Here is a 20,108-nt window from a genome sequence, read left to right on the forward strand (position 1 = left end):
ACACTACACGTTTCTGGTGTCCGAAGGCAGTTCCTGGTTGCCTTTTCCTACCCTTGGTGGCTGGTTCCACTGGAGGCCTTGTACTGCTTTGTGTGAACAAAGAGAAATGTACAGCACATGCTAGAAGAAAAAAAAAACAAGCTCTCCACATAAATCGAATGAACGAAAGTGGCCAAGAGGAGCACTCTTGGTCATGGTTCAGTTCTAGATGTGGGCCCAGTCACCAATTAATATTCTGGGCATCCTCCCCAGCCCCTGACATGTTTGCTGCCTTAACTGAGGTCCTTTGTGATTTAAAGAAATAAAAAGAAGGAAAATGACCATCTTCTTTTTCTTTCTTTTCTTCTTCTTCTTCTTTCTTTTTCTTTTTTTGGTAGTACTGCAGATTAAACTGTGGGACACCCCTTTACCATTAAGCTACACGACTGTAGTCCTTTTAATTTTAATTTTTATTTATTATTTTTTATTTTTTAGTTGTAGTTGGACACCTTTATCCATTTATTAGTATTATTTTTTAATGAGGTGCTGAGGATCGAACCCAGTACCTCGCACATGTTAGGTGAGCACTGAACCACTGAGTCACAAACCCAGCCCTATTTATTTAATATATTTTTTAGACATTGATGGACCTTTATTTTTTATTCATTTATTTATATGTGGTGCTGAGAATCGAACCCAGTGCCTCACACTTGCTAGGCAAGCGCTCTACCACTAAGCTACAACCCCAGCCCCTTAATTTTTACTTTTAAATAGGGTCTTGCTAAGTTTCCCAAGCTGGCTTTGAACTTGTAGTCCTCCTGCCTCAGCCTCCTCAGTCACTGACAGCAATAAACCCTCAAGTCCCATTTCCTCATCATTATCATTAAGGAATATGTATTAGGTATCCAGTTCCGAATGTTGTTCTATTAGGCACTGACAATCATAAAAACTAAGGTTCCCATCCTTGATAAAGTAACATGCCAAAAGCACACAAACAACTCCATATTCAGAGGAACTCAAAGCCGTGAACATCAGAGTTAGCAAGGTCCTTAGAGTGCCACTGTGCAGAGAAGCCCAGCTCTTAGGCAGGCCACTGTAGAAGCAGGAAGCACATACACAGCACAGCAACAGGGCTATGCAAGGGGGTATAACACCTAACTAACCAGGTGGGACACAGCCAACAAACAAGTGAGCAAGCACTGTACCAGCTGCTGAGGATGAGGATCCACCAAAGGCCTAACTCGTGGTCTGGTGGGGAAAAGACAAATGGTTGCGATGCAAGATGAAGTACACCAGTAGAGGTAATTAAAGATGCTATAAAGGATGAAGAGGCAAAATTCAACCTGAGAGAACAGTGCATGAACTGTCCAGGAAAACTTTATAGGAAGGTATGGAAGAACAGGTGAGTTCAAGGAACTACAGACCTTTGATATGGGTGGACCAAGAAGTTCCCGTGGAGATGATGTGGCTGGCAGGGGAGGCAGGGCTCAGCCCATGAAGAATACCATGTGCTACTGTAGGAACTTCTGCTTTTGAGAAGATGGAGTAGATGTACTGTTCTCCATTCTTCTCACTAAGCACAAGTAAAATCTCTGGATTTTATATATACATATTTTTTAAAAAGGAGATTCTGAAATGTAGGGAAAAGGCAAACTGACTAAGGAGGCTGGGACCCAAGGAATGACAAGGTGATGAGTTCCTTTCTGAATTTTCTTTTACCTCATATATCTCAGACTTGGAGCTGAAGAAGCCTGCAACTCAGAAATGCCTATGAGTACAGCTAAAAATGCCCCCAACAAAAGCCTGCTTTCTCTAGCCAGGACCAGGAAAAGGGCAGTTCAATGGACAGAAAACTTTTAAGACACTAATTATTCTGCTTTAGTCAAACAACACAGCAAAGAAATGGTAGCTTCAATTCTACCCCAACTTGCCTCAATAGAGGCCAAGTTAGGAACCTAGATTTCCACCCTCAGAAGGTTGTATGATGTGCTTCAATACCGCTGATGAGGTGGGGTCAGAGAAGACCAAGTAGGAAACTGGGACTTTTATTCCCACCAGCTAGTAACTAACATCGCCCTCCCAGGGTGCAAGTCTAGACCTGGCCCTACTCCTCCATGCTGGGGTGATGACAGAGGAAGGCTGAGTAGCACAATCTGCCACCACACTGTTAGTGGAGACCATATGGGGAGAAGAAGTTCTCATCCTTAATGAGCAGCCACTCCCACACCACCAACACAAGTGTCAATGGCTGCCAAGGGGGACCCGGACTTCTACCTCTACTCAATTGTAAGGAGGCAGCACAGTCCCCTCCTATCCCCTGCCACAGCAATAACAGAGAAAACCAGCTGAAATAGGGGGAAATAAAATGCAGAGATTCCTATTACTAAAATGTCTGGGTTTTAATCAAAAACCATTCAACACACCAAGAACAGGAAGATTTCACAATAAAAAGGAAAAAAAAAAAATCAAGAGATGCTGAAATCAAGATGATGCCAGAAATGCCTGACAAATTTTTTAAAGCAGCCATGATAAAATGCTTCAACGAACAATGAACACAGGTGAAACAAAAGAAAAAGTAGAAATCCTCAGCAAAGACCAGAAAATTTCAGCAAAGAAAGAGAAGACATAAAGACAAACAAATGGAAATTTTAGGACTAAAAAACATAATAATGTTGAAAACTCAGTGACGGACTCAACAGTAGAAGAGAGGTGACAAAAGAAAGAACAAGTGAAACCACTCCATCTGAATGACAGAAAGAAAACAGACTGGGAAAACCAGAACAGAGCCCAGGGACCTGTGAACTCCACAAAAATCTAACATCATTATGTCAACAAAGTCCTGATGAAGAGAGAAAAGAAGGCCATAAAAACCAAAAATTTTGGCTGAAAACTTTCCAAATTTGTCAAAAGACATAAACCTACAGGTTCAGCAAACTCAGTAAACCCGGAACAAGATAAACCCAAAGAAATTCATACTTTTTTAAAAACAAAACATCAAGTAGGAAACAAACTCATCCATTTCTGTTCATGCAGTTCTGATTATGTCACTCCCCAGGTTGATGTGGTGGCTATACATTGATCTCAGGATAATTAATAATATTTGGACAATAGTGTTGCTGGACCAGGCATGGCGGCTCACATCTGTAATTCCAGTGACTCAGAAGGCTGAGTCAGGAGGATAACAAGTTTGAGACCAGCCTCAGCATCTTAACAAGGCCCTAAGCAACTTAGTGAGACCCTATCTCAAATTTTAAAAAGAGGGTACTGGGGATGTAGTTCAGTGATAAAGCACCCTTGGATTCAATCACCAGTATCAAAAAAATAAAAATTAAAAAAGCAAAAACACATCTGGTAATCATCATACATTCATTTCGCCCCATGTCTGCACTCACAGGGTACGCTTTCCCCACTTTCAACTTCAAGTTTTCAAACCTAAAAAAAATACTGACAAGTTATATAAATCTGACCTAGACTCACTTGTTATCTTTTATCATATTTGCTCTCCTCTCCTGCCTCCATCCTGCACACAAACACTTAATGTTTTTTCATTTATGAATTGCTTGAAATTAAGTTGCAGGTATCAATCACAGTATTTCACCTTTAATTCTTCAGTGTGCATTTCCTAAGAATGAGGAGATTTTCTTGCATATCTAAAATACTTTTATCGTGTCTATGGAAATTAACATTAATTCAATAATGCAATCTAATTTAATGTCCTCATTTGAAATTTCTCAACTGCTCCCCAAAATGATCTCTTAAAGCTGCTTGGATTTTCCCCAATCCAAGACTAAATAAAGAATCTGACCCTAGGTACATGTATGAAGACACGAATGGCGTGACTCTACTTTGTGTACAACCAGAGAAATGAAAATTGTGCTTCATTTGTGTACTCTGAATTGAAATGCATTCTGCTTTCATATATAACAAATTAGAACAAATAAATAAATAGAATCATTTAAAAAAAAATCTGTATGGGTTGTTGTTTCTTTAGTCACAATCCAGAGTAATACTCCTACATTTTTGGCAAGAAGACCACAGAGGTAACACATACTTCATTCATATCAGGAGAAATTAGATATGGGTGTATCAACAGTGATGGTGCTAAAAGTTTGAAAGGTGATACCAGGCCAATTATTCTGGAGGCTGAGGCAGGAGGACTGTGAATTTGAGGCCAGACTGGGCAACGTAGTAAGACTCCATCTCAAAAAACAAACAAACAAAAACACCAACCCTTAGAGTTGAGCACATGCATGCCTGTAATCCCAGCAGTTGGGGAAGCTGAGGCAGGAGGATCTTAGCAAGGCCCTAAACAACTCAGTGAGACCAACCCTCAAGGTCACACAAGGTCTCTCCATCTTAAAGATAATATTTTTCCACTTTATATCAATATATAATCTGTAGAATAACGTTTTTGTGCCATGTAAAAATCCTATTCCCTAATAATCTTCTACCTAATAGTCACAGAACCTACTGATGATCCTTGCCTGAATCATAAATTTTGTAACTGGAAATGCAAAACAGCCAGGAACTGCATTTTTACAAGATCACTCCACAATGATCAAGAGTTTATTGATCATTGAAGAAGTGGTGGCACAGCCCTATAATCTAAACAACTAAGGAGGATGAGGCAAGAGAATCACAAGTTCACAGCCATCTCAGGAACTTAGCAAGACCTTGACTCAAAATTTAAAAAGGATTGGGAATGTAGCTCACTGTTAGCACACTCTGGGTTTAATCTCTAGTACTGAAAGAAGGGGGGAAAGGTACAGTTAAAAGAACATATTGGAGTGACTGGGTGAATGTCTGTGCCATGGACATTTTTAGACAAGAGATCATGGGGAATAAGCTTAAGGTAGGATGAAAGAGACCATGTTCAGTTTGTGGCTGATTATGAGACATCCTATTGATGCCCAAGGGTGTGTGTGTGTGTGTGTGTGTGTGTGCGCGCGCGCGCACGCACACAAGCGCACACGTGGGTGCATGTGTGTACAGATGTTCCTTAATTTATGATGGGGTTATGTCTTGATAAACCCATCATAAATTGAAAATACTGCAAGTGAAAAATGCATTTAACAAACTTAATATCTTAGCAACACAGTACACAGTTTTGGTGCAGGTAAGAGAAACAGAATAGACCAATCGAGTATCGTTTGTGGTTTTTGCCCCCCCCCCTTCAAATTTGTGACAGTTAAAAAAATAATAATAACAAAAGTGATTTTAATCTAATCTTTCTCATTTGGCTTTTTATCCTGGATAATCCTTTGGAAACAAATGCCACTGTCCTTTTCTCTAATATTGGCAATGGGACAGAAGTGAGAACTTCATATCTATCCTTAGAAAATGTCCAGGAGCACACACTGTCCTACTCCTTTTCCCTCCAGCCCTCTCTTGAAGGGGCCAGCACAGCAGAAAAGGGAGTTGTCCTACAATTAGACTCTACCCAAAGGTAACCAAGTTCTGTGCAAGAGCCCTTGGCCCCAGCACAAGAGTGTCACACAGCTCTCGGTAGTTCATGAACTTGCTAGAACTGACCACTGAAGTGGCAGAGAGGCCACAGGAGAGGTAAGTGAGGGGAGCTTTCCCCAGCATCGGGAGATGGGGGAGGTTCACAAACTGTGTGTTCACCCATTTTACATGCAACAGCTGCATCTGTCTTAGGAATTTACTTTTGCCATCACTTCTTGAACCTTGCTGTCCTCTACTTCAGCACTCCTGCGGAGAAAAGAATACAATAGCCTATGCCATGAAGAGGGGAAGGTGCCTGAGCCAGGCCCAGGGTTTCTCCACCAGTGGTTCAAATCATTTGCATGAAAATGTCTTTGCAGTGCAAGAACATCTGGAGTGATGACCTTTAGTGAGCTCTCCACTGCTTCCCTAGTCCAAAAGGCAGAAGAGGGGTAAGAAAGTCAGGGTTTTATTTGCTCATTCTCCACTACCAGGGGCTGATTTAAAAAAAGTACACTGGGCTGGGGACATAGCTCCGTTGGTAGAGTGCTTACCTTGCATGCATAAGGCCCTTGGTTCAATCCTCAGCACCACAAAAATATAAATAAATAAAGTACATCATGAGGAGGGGCCTGATTTGAAATTTCAACTCTGCTGGCTATGAGTAGAGTTTTAATTTCCTGAGCCCCTTTTTGTATCACTGTGCATATATTCTTTGGAGTCAAAGTAGCAGAGCTCTTAGCCATTTTCCTTACACCCCAGCTATGGCCTACACTGCTGGGATGGATCCCCACACCCTGGGGGATCAGGGCCATGGTAATCCCCTCCAATGCAAGGCAGTGGTCTGGGCACCCAGATGGGGGAGGAGCACAAAGGAGCCCTGGTTTCAGTGCAGGAATAGACAGGGTTCCTCACACAACGAGTGTTGCAAAATCAGAGGTTAGCTGTGTCTAGTATGTAAGGGTTCACACTAGCATTAGGGATTCTGTATTCAGGCAGTGTAGCAACTCAAGCTGGGGCACAGTGAGCTAAATCCAGAGCAACTCCGAATGGCTGGAAATTGTGTGCTCAATTCTGGATCCCTGCTTGGGCAACTGTTTCCTGAGAAGATGTTCACAATCTTCCGAGGAAAATCAATGGTACAAAAGAAATTAAGAACCTCTGATTTAAGCAAGATTTATGATACTAGAAGTGGAAAGATACTCATGGCTTTCAAGCCTCACAACAACAGGCAGACATGAGCAGTAACTTGGAGGACTTACAGATGGAGGAGTCACTCTCACCCATGTCTCTCACCTGACTTCATCAACTGTGGGTCTTGATCAGATGCTGTTTTAAATTTCCAATGGTGAAATTGTGTTGAGAGCACAGCAGGCTATCATCACATTCCCACAGGGCAAGAACCACTGTGAACTTCAGCAATCAGCAATAGGCCCAGGGCCAGAAAACCTGGATTGGATCTGCCTGGGTCTTTGCAGTATGACCTAGGACAAGTCACATGACCCCCTTAGGCTCCCACCCTCACAAATTAGCAATTGAACTTCTACTGCACTGAGTGAAGATCAACATTAATAAAGTGAAAGTGCTCTGCTGTGTTAAGCTTAAGGCACAGTTTCTGCTTTTTCCTGTGCATCCTCCTTCTGAAAATAATTGCATGGGTATGTAGTTAAATGCTGAGGGGTAACCAGGCCTGACTTCCATTTTTTGTCTTTCTGCTTTTAGCTGACACACAAAAATGCCTACCAAAATATCCTGCAACAAAGCCATTAACCAAACAGTTGTATCTAGTCTCAGAGACTGACCACATCAGTGAGAACCAGAACTACATTCATATTAAGTAAGGACAGAGCTTGGGTGGTGGGGTGTGAGACCGGACCACATATTCTGGTGCAAACAAGGATCCAACCTAACAGTCAGAAGCATTCTTCACACATCCTGTTTCAGTATGCAGGCCTGCCACCACCCCTGTTTTTGCACCTGGGCTCTCACCCCCACCCAAACCAGCAGGAAAGCCAACTATCAAATATGGATGTAAAAAAACGGAGACCCGAAGATGGTAAATCTTTTCCTTCCCAGAAGTGCAACTTGTTCTAGAGTCTTCCACTCTTGGCCCTGGTGGAGGAAGAGGCTGAGACCCAGAGAGGTGGCCATGTGGTCTTATACATCACAAATGTCAACAGATAGAGTGAATTCCAAAGGTTAAATCATCAGGAGCTGAATATTCTGAACTTGGTTGCTATGGTTTGAATAAGCCACCACCCCGACCCCAATGCCCATGTGCAATGGCTTGGTTCCTAGCTAATGGCACTTAGGAGGTGATGAAGACTTTAAGATTAATAGGAGGTGTTCAGGTGACTGGAGGTGTGCCCTTGGCAGCGATGGTGGAACCCCAGCCCTTTCTTCTTCCTCACCTTTGCTTCCTAATCACTACAAAGTGAGCTCTGCTCCACTGTGTGCTCTTGTCATCATGTGCTATCTTGCCACAGGCCCAAAAGCAATGGGGCCAATCAATCAATCACAGAATGAAGCCTCAAAAGCTGTGAGCCAAAATAAACCTTTCCTCTTCATAAGTTGATTATCTCAGGTATTTTGTTACAGTAACAGAAATCTAACACTGGTCTTCTAGGCTTCTCTTTGACATATATAGCAGCCCTGTTTTATATATGGCTTTCACATCACAGCCTAAGGCTTTAGATAGGTCCATTACCGTTCCAGTATACACTCCTTGGTAGAGTACAACATTAAAAAAAAAAAGACTATTGCCTTTTTTTTCTTTAATATGCCAAGTCAACTGTTTGGACATAAATTACAAATTGCTTTTGCCCTCCTGAAAACAACATTGCACTAGGTTGAAGAATCTTAAATCACCGCCATCAGTATCTATTAGGGCTCCTCTTGAGCATGTAATTCCTTAAGATTAAAATTGTCAAGGTAATTAGGAGTAGCACAAACAAATGTCTTTTTTTTAAATATTTATTTTTCAGTTGCAGTTGGACACAATACCTTTACTTTATTTATTTTTATGTGGTGCTGAGGATCAAACCCAGGGCCTCACATGCGCTAGGCAAGCACTCTACCCCTGAGCCACAACTCCAGCCCCCCAACAAATGTCTTTATAATCTCTTCCACTTCATTTATTATCCTCAAAAAAAGTTCACCTTGGATCCCTCAAATATTAAGAACACATTTATGAAATAAAACTTAACACCTCATGTTTCTTTTAGATATTATATTATACCAAGAACTCATGAAGACTACTTTCTAAAGCTGGAGATGTAGCTCAGTGGTAGAGCACCTGCCTAGCGCGTGTGAGGCCCTAAGAAGAAGGGGGTGAGGGGTGAAGACAATGACACTTTCTATGGTCTATTTTATTCAACAGAAGCCACTGTTAGATAATTCTTTGGATTCAAGGAATACACTCAAGACCATGAATATATAATTCACTTCAGACTCCTCTTCTAGGGTTTGATAGGAACTGGCTAAGGAGCAAGCTCTACATCAGTCACTGATCACTGAGGTAGAAATACACCCTACAGCATTAAGAAGAGAGAGGAGGATGTGGACATGTATCATAAAAGCAACAAAAAACCTGAGGGAGTGATGTCCTCAGGTATTCTCCTGAAATAAAATAAAAGATTATAGAGGCCATGTGCCCATACACCTAATTCAATTTTATCTCAGCCTTCAAATATGGGGATCAGATTAGCCTCACTTCTATGGTGGATACGCTACCTCATCAGGTAGGGTTCTCTGATGATTAAAAATAGAGAAGAAACAAAAAGGGAAGGGAGGGAAGAGGAGGGAAGGGGAATGGAGAATCGCTTCTATCCAAAGATATCTCTGTATATGAAAGAGCAAATGAGTTAACACTAACACAATCCGTAAAGAAGCCAGAGTGTGAGGGCAATGAGGTCTCTTCAATGGGCAAACCATGGGGCTGGGTACGCCTTTTCCAAGCTCCTTCTGGAAAGGGTCACTGATCAGATCTTGGCCAAACTTCTTTGACTCACAGGGGCAACGGTTCATAGACTACCACAAAGCACTTCTGGGTGCAGGGAGGAGGAGGAGGAGGAGGAGGAGGAGGAGGAGGAGGAGGAGGAAGGCAGAAGATTAGTGAGGTGGAGGGGAGAAGAGGAGGAGGAGAAAGAAGAGGAGGAGAGAAAGAGGAAAAGGAAGGAGAGGGAAGATGAACAAGAAGAATTAGAAATACTTTAACTTCAGAGAGAAAGGGATCATAGTAATCAATCCTGGCACTTCTAGGCATTACACAGCCTTTTTTCCAAGATGAGAAATTTCTTTTGGAGGCAAAGACTGCTATAGCTAGATGAACAGATTGGAACCAAGTAGATTGGCTTAGATTGGCTGTGCATGTTGCAGTGGCCATGCCATCTCTGTGTGGACCACGTGGCTAACACTGACAGGTGAAGAGTAACAGAGGTATTGAACTATAATATTGGAGAGATGGAAAGTCAAGATGTAGCAAAGCTTATTAAAAACACAGACCTTAAATGCAGAATGCATTTAACAGAATTATGCTATGTATATATTTAAATATACCATAGTGGGCTGGGGAATGTGGCTCAAGCGGTAGCGTGCTCACCTGGCGTGCGTGTGGCTGGGGTTCGATCACAAACAAAGATGTTGTGTCTGCTGAAAACTATAAATACTATTAAAAAAAAATCTCTCTTTCCCTCTCTCTCTCTCTCTCTCTCTAATAAATAAATAAATAAATAAATATACTATAGTGAATTCCACCTTTATGTATATCCATAAAGTACCAATTAAAAAAAATAAATGGATGGGGCTGGGACTCAGTGATAGAGCACTCGCCTCACACGTGTGAGACCCTGGGTTCAATCCTCAGCACCACATAAAAATAAATAAGTGAAAAAAAGGTATTGTGTCCAACTACAAATAAAAAATAAATATTAAAAGAAAATAAATGGATGGATGGAAAGAAGGCCAGGGGAGGGGGCAGGTAAGGCGGGGAGGGAGGAAAAGGAAGCACTGGGAACTGCAATGGAGCAAATTAAATTCCACACACGTATGATTATGTCAAAATAAAACCAACTATTACATATAATAATGCACTGACAAAACCATTTTTAAAACAAAACAAAACAGAGCTTTCCAGGGATGGTGGTACATGCCCCAAGCCCAGCTATTAAGGGAGGTGAAGTAGGAGAATCACAAAGTTCAAGCCTGGACAACTTATGAGGTCCTGCTTCAAATAACAAAACAAAAAACCAGGGCTCGGGATGTACAGTATACCTGGTTCAATCCCCACTGCCACACACACACACAAAAAAAATTACAGAGCTGCAGAAGCCCATTAAGTGAAGCCACTCTTTCCAGGATCAATATGAGCTACACAAGGCCTACTTGCAGACCTATGAACCACCTTGCAAAACTAGCTGACTGATCTGCTCACCGATCCACTTGGCAACATGTCTGAACACATTCCAAGAGTGGAGGAGTCTGAAAGGCCTCGGGATTGAAACTAAGTCGTGGCCATCTCTGAGTTGTGTTGCCTTCACCCTCTGGATTCTGCTACCCACTCAGAGGAAAGGGTTACCAATGGCACTAGACTGGCCCACAGAAACACCATTTAAAATAAAATATCAAGGCCTGGGTATGAAGCTCAGTGGTAAAGTACTTGCTTAACATGAATGAGGTTAGAGAATTTGATCCCCAGCACCATGGAAAGAAGAAAAAGAAAAAGACAAGACAGGACAAGCTTGCTGAAGAAGAGAAAACAAAAGTCCCTAGAGTATCCCTAGGACAAAAATAATAATTTCTTCAGGTGCTTGCCAAAGCATTGAGGTTTTTCTTTTTCTTTTCTTTCTTTCTTTTTTTCTTCTTCTTTTTTTTAACAGTTTTTTAGTTGTCAATGAGACCTTTATTTTATATGCGGAGTCAAGAATCAAACCTAGGGCCTCACACATGCTAGACAAGTGCTCTACCACTGAACCACAACCCCAGAGCATCAAGGTTTTTCTACTAATTTGTAAGTGGAAACTAGTAATCTGGGGTTAACTGCAGCATTAGAAACATACTGTTACTCTAGGCTGTTTCTCCAGGAGTCTCAATGGAACAACAACAGGTAGAAAAAGAAGAGACAAATATGGTTCTCTCACATCCAAAGAGGTCACAGGAGGCTTCTTTCTCATTTGCCTGGATCAGGAGAACTTCTACATTTTTCCTTTTCCTTTGAAAGGTTATTCCTCTGGGGCAGTACTCACTACCAGAACAATTCTCTTTAACTTTCACTTTCACCTTATGATCTTATATACCTCTCTAAGTGTTAAAAAGTTTCAGGGGAAGCTCTGTTTGAGAACAAAGGACATCTACCACACAGGACCCATCTCACTGTGAGTCTTCACCTGAGTGTACTGGCATTCCTGGTTGCAATCTTTGGACTTAAACACATGCTCCCTGTCTGTGCTATCTTTCCTCTCCCCGAAGAGTCTCAGAGCTTCACATAATGTTAGAGAAAGTTCAGGACCTAGACTGTGAGGGCCTCTGCTATCCAGCTCTCTGTATTTGGTAGGGCTTAAGTGGTGTTAAATTCAAGACATAAGTTTACATAATGAGAATACAGGACACTGGGAAATGATCCTGTTCAACAGCATATTAGAAATCGGCATCATGCCCCACACGGAGGTGCATCGACAGAGCACATCAAGCAGCAGAGGAACTGGAGGATGCTCACCCCCTAAATCCTATGGAAAGCCCATTCCCCAACTCTCAACAATATATACAAACACAAGAGCCATCCTGAAGCACAGCGAATCCTGTGGAGGCAATGTCTGAACAGCCCTCCATGGGAACTGTGTCTGAGTGTTCTTGGAAAAGAGCTGGGTGGGTTTTTCTCTTCCTAGAACTAGAAAAACAGTTGGCATGGGAAAAATTTCATAAAAGGTATAAACCAGAAACGATGAGACAAAATACAGCCATGGTGACCTTGGTCATTTCTCTGGCTCCAAGAACCTGTCCTCCTCTGGAGTTGTACAGCAAATTTAAACATGAGGGCTCTTTTCAGAAACTCTCCAGGCCAACACAATGGGAATGAAGTGGGTGCTTCCAACCAGCTGTTATTTTTTCAGGTCTCCAATCTCCAAATCTCTGCAACAACTTGCCAATCACTTATACTCTGTCCCAGCACTGCTCACGCTTTCCTTAAAGGATTCACAGTGTGGGTGAGGTATGCAGTTAGGGTAGACAGCAGGGGAGGCTACAGATCACAGTAAGAGAGAAGGGGGTGGTAAAGCAGGGTTACTTACTAGGTAGGGGGATGATACTCATCTTCAGGAACTCAGAACCCCATCCCTGTATCACCAGGAACACAGACGAGCAAGGAATTTACAACCTGAAACTATTCCAGGCTTCAACATTCTTTTTCATAATCTATGAGTTTGCTACCTACTTCCATCACTAGAAAAAAATTGTGTCCACAGGACTGGGGTGGTGGCTCAGTGGTAGAGTGCTTCTCTAGCATGTGTGAGGCATTGAGTTCGATTTTCTGCACCGCATTATCAGTAAAGGTCCATTGACAACTAAATGAATATATATATATATAAAAGACTGTGTGATAGTGGCTCTTGGAAGGTGCACTCTTCTCACAAAAGCAAGTTGTTTCTATTCCTATAGGAAAGGCAATTACTCTCACTTCACAGACACAGAGAACAACCCAAAGTATATAATTAAATATTTAAAACAATTTTAGAACCTAGGCTCCTGACAAAGTAGGAACAACTGTTCAAATTTCATGTCCAGAATTTTAGCAGGTTTGCAACAGAGTGGGTTCTGTTTCTAAAACACACACACACACACACTCACACACACACAACTAGCTGCCTTCATTCATTCATGTAGGGCCAAGTACTGGAAACAGAAGCATTAATAAGACACTTTCTCAAGTTCATAATCTACTTGGGGATGTAATCAGATAGCTGCAACAGATGAAGCAGCAGTACCATCATTTTTTGTGGCACTGGGGACTGAACCCAGGAGCATTTCACCATTGAGTTGCATCCCCTGCCCTTTTCATTTTTGTATTTTGAGACAGGGTCTTGCTAATTGCTGAGGCTGGCCTCAAATTAGAGATCCTCTTGCCTCAGTCTCCCAAATTGCTGGAATTACAGGAGTGTGCTGGTGTGCCCAGTATTACATCATTTGTTTTAACAAGGCATATTGTGAGAAATGTTAAGCAAGGAAACTGTAATTGATAAGTTCTGATAATTGATAAGACTGTAACTGATGATTTCCAGTAGTGCCTGTTATGAAATGAAAGAGGGGAAGAACAATTCAAGCACTCATTATCTGCCTGGCTCTCTGATCCTGGACCTATTACAGATCCTGAAAAGTAGCATTATCTCAGAACTAGTAGTGTGATTACAGTCAGCATCTATGCATCAGTACTGAACTTCTCTTTATTGTGGATGGGTAAACTATAGCTACCCAAATTTTGGCTGTCCGATATTTTGAGGGCAGGTGTCATGCCCCATATTTCTTTAATCTCTAAAGCATTTAAACTATGTTACAGCCAGACATGGTGGCGCACACCTGTAATCCCAGCAGCTCAGGAGGCTGAAGCAGGAGGATCACGAGTTCAAAGCTAGCCTCAGCAATTTAGTGAGGTCTAAGCAACTCAGTGAGACCCCATCTCTAAATAAAATACAAATAGGGCTGGGGATGTGGCTCAGTGGTTAAGCACCCTGTATTCAATCCCTGGTACCAAAAAAAAAAAAAAAGAGACTACCTTAGGCACTTAGGCACAAAGTAGACACTAAAAGCATACTGTCCTCCAGGAAAGGGAAAAGCAGTTGAGAAGCCTTCTGTAAAACACAGTATTGCCCTACTTGATCACATTACTGATCCACTGTACAAGCCACCTGACACTAAGGGTTAGGGGTGGGGGCTATTCACTGGAGGGCCACAGAAGATAACATAAGGTGGGTAAATAGTTTGGTAGGAAGCTGCAGTAAACAAGATTATTGGCTGATGCTTAGAATAGAAATAGACTTCTGACTGCTAACATTACCATGATATAAATCAAACACCATCCTTACTTGCCTTAAAAGCCTTCAATGACTTCTCATTGTACTTAAAATTGAGTGTGCCTCCTCCATGCACTGACAGACCATGGTGAATGGACCTGCACCTTGCCCATCTGCACTAGCTCCTCTTCCCTTACACACCTTGATGCCCTAGCCACACTGGCTTCCTTGTTCTTTCTTCAAACACACCAAGCTCTTGCCTGTACCAGGCCCTTACATTTACTTTTCCTTCTATCTGAACCCTGCTTTCTGAATGGTTGACTCCAACTCATTCTACAGATCTCAACTCTAATATTTCCTCTTTAGGGAAGCCTTTCTTGGCTATCTTATCTATGAAGTCACCCTGTTTTATTCCTATTACCTGCTAATACATCCACACTAGTTAGTTTATGTCATAGTACTTATTAGGTTCTAAAATTATCTTATTTACTTGTCTCCTTTTATTTATTTATTTTTGGTACTGCGGATTCAACCTAGGGGCACTTCACCACTGAGCTATATTCCCAGATCTTTTTTATTTTATTATTATTATTTTTTTTTTTTAAAGAGAGGGAGGTAGAGAGAGAGAGAGAGAGAGAGAGAGAGAATTTTAATATTTATTTTTTAGTTATCGGCGGGCACAACATCTTTGTTTGTATGTGGTGCTGAGGATCGAACCCGGGCCGCACGCATTCCAGGCGAGCACGCTACCGCTTGAGCCACATCCCCAGCCCCTTTATTTTATTATTTTGAGATAGAGTCTGCATTGCTTACAGTCTCACAAAGTTGCCCAGGCTGTCCTCCTGCCTCAGCCTCCCAAGTCATTAGGATTATAGGTGTACATCACCACACTTGGCTACTTGTCTCCTTTTTAATTATCAGTCTTGCCCTTCTAAATATAAATCTCCTGAGAGCAGGAGGAGATTTATCTTGCTCTATCAATTGGCAGATATTAATAGTATGAGTGAATGAGTAAATGAGAGATAGGAACACACAGAGGCAATAAGTCAGTAGGCACTGAGTTAAAGTGGAAAATACCAGTTGTCCCATGTTGAAGCCAGAAGTTGCTGCATGACTTCTTGTTTTAGTACTAGAGATTATACCCAGGGGTGCTGCAACTAAACCACATCCATAGCTCTTTTTTATTCTGAGGCAGGGTCCCCCTAAATTGCTGAGGCTAGCCTCAAACTTGTGATCTTCCTGCCTTAGTCTCCGAGCTGCCACGATTACAAGCACATTTCCAGGAGTATAGAGGCATATGATACTCTGCCTGGTGACTTTTATTTTATTTATTTATTTACTTCATTAGTATGAATACAAGTGATGATGGCACACACACATAAAAAGACAGAGCCTACGCTCTGCGACAAGTTAGAAAGAAATATCAAAAGAGCAAAATTCTAGCTGGACCCAGTGGTTCATGCCTATAATCCCAGCAGCTCCAGGAGGCTAAGGCAGGAGGATCTCAAGTTCAAAACCAGCCTCAGCAATGGCAAGGCACTAAGCAACTCAGCGCAATACTGTCTCTAAATAATATACAAAATAGGGCTGAGGATGTGGCTCCATGGGCAAGTGCCCCTGAGTTAATCCCCAGTACAAAAAAAAAAAAAAAAAAAAGCTGCTGGCTTCAGATTTTACAGTTTATGATGCTATTGTTATTCAAAGTGGATTTTCTCACTTTTGATAGAGTCCAAAGCTTAGTTTCCTTTCTCTCCCATGGTGAAATTTGCACTGGGTCATCACCATGACAGTCCACCCATGACTTCACTTAGGCATGCTCAACACCCATCTCAGCCACAGGGTACTTGAGGACCTTGCTCTAAATACCTTGAGAACAAGTAGGACAGAAGTTTCTTATCCTAACAACCTGAACACAAAGACAAAGCATATGCAAGAAGTGGGTTCTTCCTCACAATACCTCAGTGCAAAGTCTCCTCCTTTGATAATGGTAAATGTAAGAGCATAGAAACCTTCCGAAAGGTGTGATTCAAAAGCAAAGAAAGATTCACTGGCACCCTTTATGCATAATGCAGTTTGCTTCACGGAACTTCATCAATTAGGACAGTTATCTTAACTTTTTAGTGACTGAGAATCCTTGGACTTGGAAAAGCATGAGGAAGAAAAAGAGAGGGAAAAAACCCTACCATCCTTGTTTTATGTTAGATGCTTTCAGAGGCGTATTGGGTTCACACCATCACGTTAAAGCAACAATCATAGCTGAGAGAGGGGCACTTACGTGGCATGATCCCTTGGCTCACGAGTTCTTCCCGGGTCCGGCGCTGCTGGAGCTTCAACTGCAGCACTGCAGGGCAGCAAAGAGAGAGGACAGATGAAGGGTCAGTTGGGTACTCCACCTCAAAAGACACATTTTCAAATGCAAAAAAGTCTAAAAACAAAAGGTTGTAGCGTGAAAGATTCCCTTGAATTGTAACTGTGTAATTGCAGAAGTGGCCTGATATAGCAGGGTTTCCGTATTCTGCTGTGGGTGGCAAGAGGAAGTTGCGAAGTGTCTTGCAGGGCGATAACAATCCACAAAGTACCAGAGACTTGCCTCTTGTTAAAACCTTCTACAATACTGGGTCCTCCTTCTAAGACTGAAAAACACGAATTCTGAATTCACACAAAATATCATCATGAGGACCAACCAGCACCCAGCAAACAGAAAGATTTCCAGGTGCATGCACTTCCTTATTGAATATTTTTTAAATACTTTTTTTTAGTTGCAGTTGGACACAATACCTTTATTTATTTATTTGTTTGGTTTTTTGTTTGTTTTTATGTGATGCTGAGGATCAAACCCAGCGCCTTGCATGTGCTAGGTGAGCATTCTACCACTGATCCCAACCCCAGCCCCTCCTTACTGAATGTTTACAACGTGTGTATGGTGAATGATGCAGCTGCTCGGAGAGCAGAAGATACTGGTTATTAAATTCTTCTCTTTTGTATCCAAAAATCAGAGCTATTTTCACCAAACCTTGCATTCCTCTAGAACAGAAGATAGTGTGCCATTAATATACCTCTTTTCTTTCTCTTCCTCTTGACTCAGGGCCTTTTTCTGTTGGGGTGAAACAACCAAGCTAGATGACTCAAAGCACATCCGGCTAGCAGACTGAGAGGTGTTTCTCTTATTTCTACTTGGGCAACACCACCTAACGAAACAACTTTATAGGGATTTTTATTAAGTAAAAGAAGTCAATTATTTCTACTGCAAAAGTTAATGGAACCTAAAGGGAGGTTTAGGTTCCAGACATTACACAAGACAAAGGCAAAGCTGTTGTTCCATGACTGAGAAAATGTGCAAAGAGTGGGTAAGAGGATCCCACAGGCCAAAAGAAGTCCCCTTATATGATAGGCCTTCAATTATAGGGGCCCTGCAAGCACAGCTGAAAGGAATCTGCATCTACTGGGAATCACAGGGTCCTAACATTGGCCTTTTCCACAGAGCACTTTTAGGGAGGCCTCCAAGAATGAGAGAACCATAACTAGGCTCTTGCCTACATCCCAAATGCAGTACATTCAAAGTAGAACTTCTTTCTCCCAAAAACCTAACCCACAGCCCATCCTTCTCACCTCTTTAGGAATCATTACCCTTCCCAGTACTGATTTCAATGTCCGAGCAACTCTGACCTCCACCACCTTGCACTCCTCTTACCAAATTTATCCCAACACTCTTTCCCTTGCTGCAGTAGCTCAAGGGCTCTGTCCTCACTTGAGCCACATCTCCCATTCTACAGCATCCCAACCAGGACCATCCAACTCCTCTTCCTCAAGCACCATAAACCTTCTGCTGCTTCTTTTATTCACTTCACGAGGGAATGCCCACTGCCTTCACCTAGCCTTCCCAGTTCACATGCAGAATTACTCTGGGCCTTCTGTGACTACTTTTAACTGTTACGAAAACTACAAAGTTCTGATTTTTAGTTTTCTTGTCCTTAAAATGGGGATAGTAATGGTACCATCCTCACAGGACTCCTCCCCTGCTCCCTACACCCCTTCCCCCCAGGACACTGCACAAGCCAGGCCAGTGTTCTACCACTGAGCACAAAATACGAAAAAGTATTTTGCCTTATGTAATAGTTACCCCTAATCATGTCTCCTAATAGTTTATAAATTCCTAGAGGGCAAGTATCCTATTAATAGATGTCCCCCAGCACCTCAAATAAGGTTGCATTTAATAATTGCTTCTTAAATTAAACTGGATCTCAAAATGGTGATACTTACAAAGAAATCTTACCAAGAGGTTATTATTATTTTATAAATTAATACAGCCCCAGCCTAACCCATGTGTTTTAAACCACTTTTCTTATAACATCCCTATGGAGATGGGCAGTTTTGTTTATTTATTTATTTTTTGCAATATTTTATTTATTCTATTAACAGTGAATATTTAAAACATTTACAACAGTAATTATGTTGTTCTTAAGAGAAGAACAACTTTCACCTTTTTTTACATCTCTATAATAAGAGAAAATAAATAATTATGGTCAAAATTATTCTGTCAAAAACTTATCATACTTAATGTTAGTATCTTTAATGTTAGTATCTTTTCATGCAACTCAGTTTTTGGTGTAAAGTTCTTTGGCTGCAAGAAAGAACATTTGATTTACTTCACTAATAGGAATATTTCTTAATGCTGTGATGGCCTCTTCTTGGTAATTCTTCTGCTGTTGATTGTTAGCATAGTTATCTGTGATTGTATGAATGGAGTTGAGTGGAGAAGTACTCATCATGTTAAGGAGGTGGACAGGAATGCTACTGCCCAATATTTTTGAGGTTAGTAGGTTAAGCCTGAGGAGTTTAGCCAAGATTCAGAAATAAAAGCCCACATAAGATAAAGGACAAAGCCAAAATGGGGAGGCTGGGATTGTGGCTCTGCAGTAGAGCCCACCTAGCACGTGAAAGGCACTGGGTTCAATCCTCAGCACCACATAAAAAAACAAATAGGAGCTGGGATTGTGGCTCGGGGGTAGAGTGCTTGCCTGGCATGTCTGAGGCCCTGGGTTCGATCCTCAGCACCACATAAAAATAAATAAAGGTACTATGTCCATCTACAACTAAAAAATAAATATTTTAAAAAAAAAAAGACAAGGCCATCTGACTTTTAAAAATAAATAAATAAAGAGATAGATAGATGAAATAAAGGTATTGTGTCCGACTACAACTAAAAAAATATTTTTAAAAAAGCCAAAATGGGAGCTTAAGAACAAAATCTCTCTTTCTGGTAATGGTGACAGCGAATTTTCCACCATTTTCCCTGTGGCTTTGGACAATCTCAGCACCCACTTCTCTGCACAAACATGGACTGGAAAGCTGTACTGGGGGAGGAAGAGCAGGTATTGTTAATCCCATCCTACAGGAAAGGAAAATGAGGCCCAGAGTGATTAAGTAATTGACCTAAGCTTATTCACTATTAAGAGTAGAATAGGATTTGAGCCCAAACATCCTGATTCCAGAATCAGAACTCCTCACTTTGCTTTTCCAGGATCTTCTGAAAGCCCATTCTGCTAACATAACAGATCTGGAACAGGAGGACAAAGGGGCTGACTGAGGAAAATGGGTGGTTTAAACCAGGATCATAGGAGTTCAGGTGATCAACTTCAGTCAAAAAAAATTTAAATTAATCTAGGAATTTTATTTCAAAATAAA

General features: G+C 41.5%; 1 protein-coding gene and 1 pseudogene across 2 annotated transcripts in view; both read right to left on the reverse strand.

Annotated features, from left to right (window-relative positions):
• Window positions 1-20,108, reverse strand: part of Mrtfa (myocardin related transcription factor A) — a 113,100-nt gene that overhangs the window by 23,614 nt on the left and 69,378 nt on the right. For both annotated transcript variants that reach the window (XM_076855202.2, XM_076855201.2), the window contains exon 2: window positions 16,699-16,764. In XM_076855202.2, the coding sequence (XP_076711317.2) occupies window positions 16,699-16,705 (7 nt within the window). In that variant the 5' untranslated portion in view covers window positions 16,706-16,764. The remainder of the gene's footprint in view (window positions 1-16,698; window positions 16,765-20,108) is intronic.
• Window positions 19,019-19,962, reverse strand: LOC143397373 (phosphatidylinositol N-acetylglucosaminyltransferase subunit P pseudogene; annotated as a pseudogene).

This window comes from Callospermophilus lateralis, chromosome 4, assembly GCF_048772815.1.
Source record: "Callospermophilus lateralis isolate mCalLat2 chromosome 4, mCalLat2.hap1, whole genome shotgun sequence".
NCBI lineage: Eukaryota > Metazoa > Chordata > Mammalia > Rodentia > Sciuridae > Callospermophilus > Callospermophilus lateralis.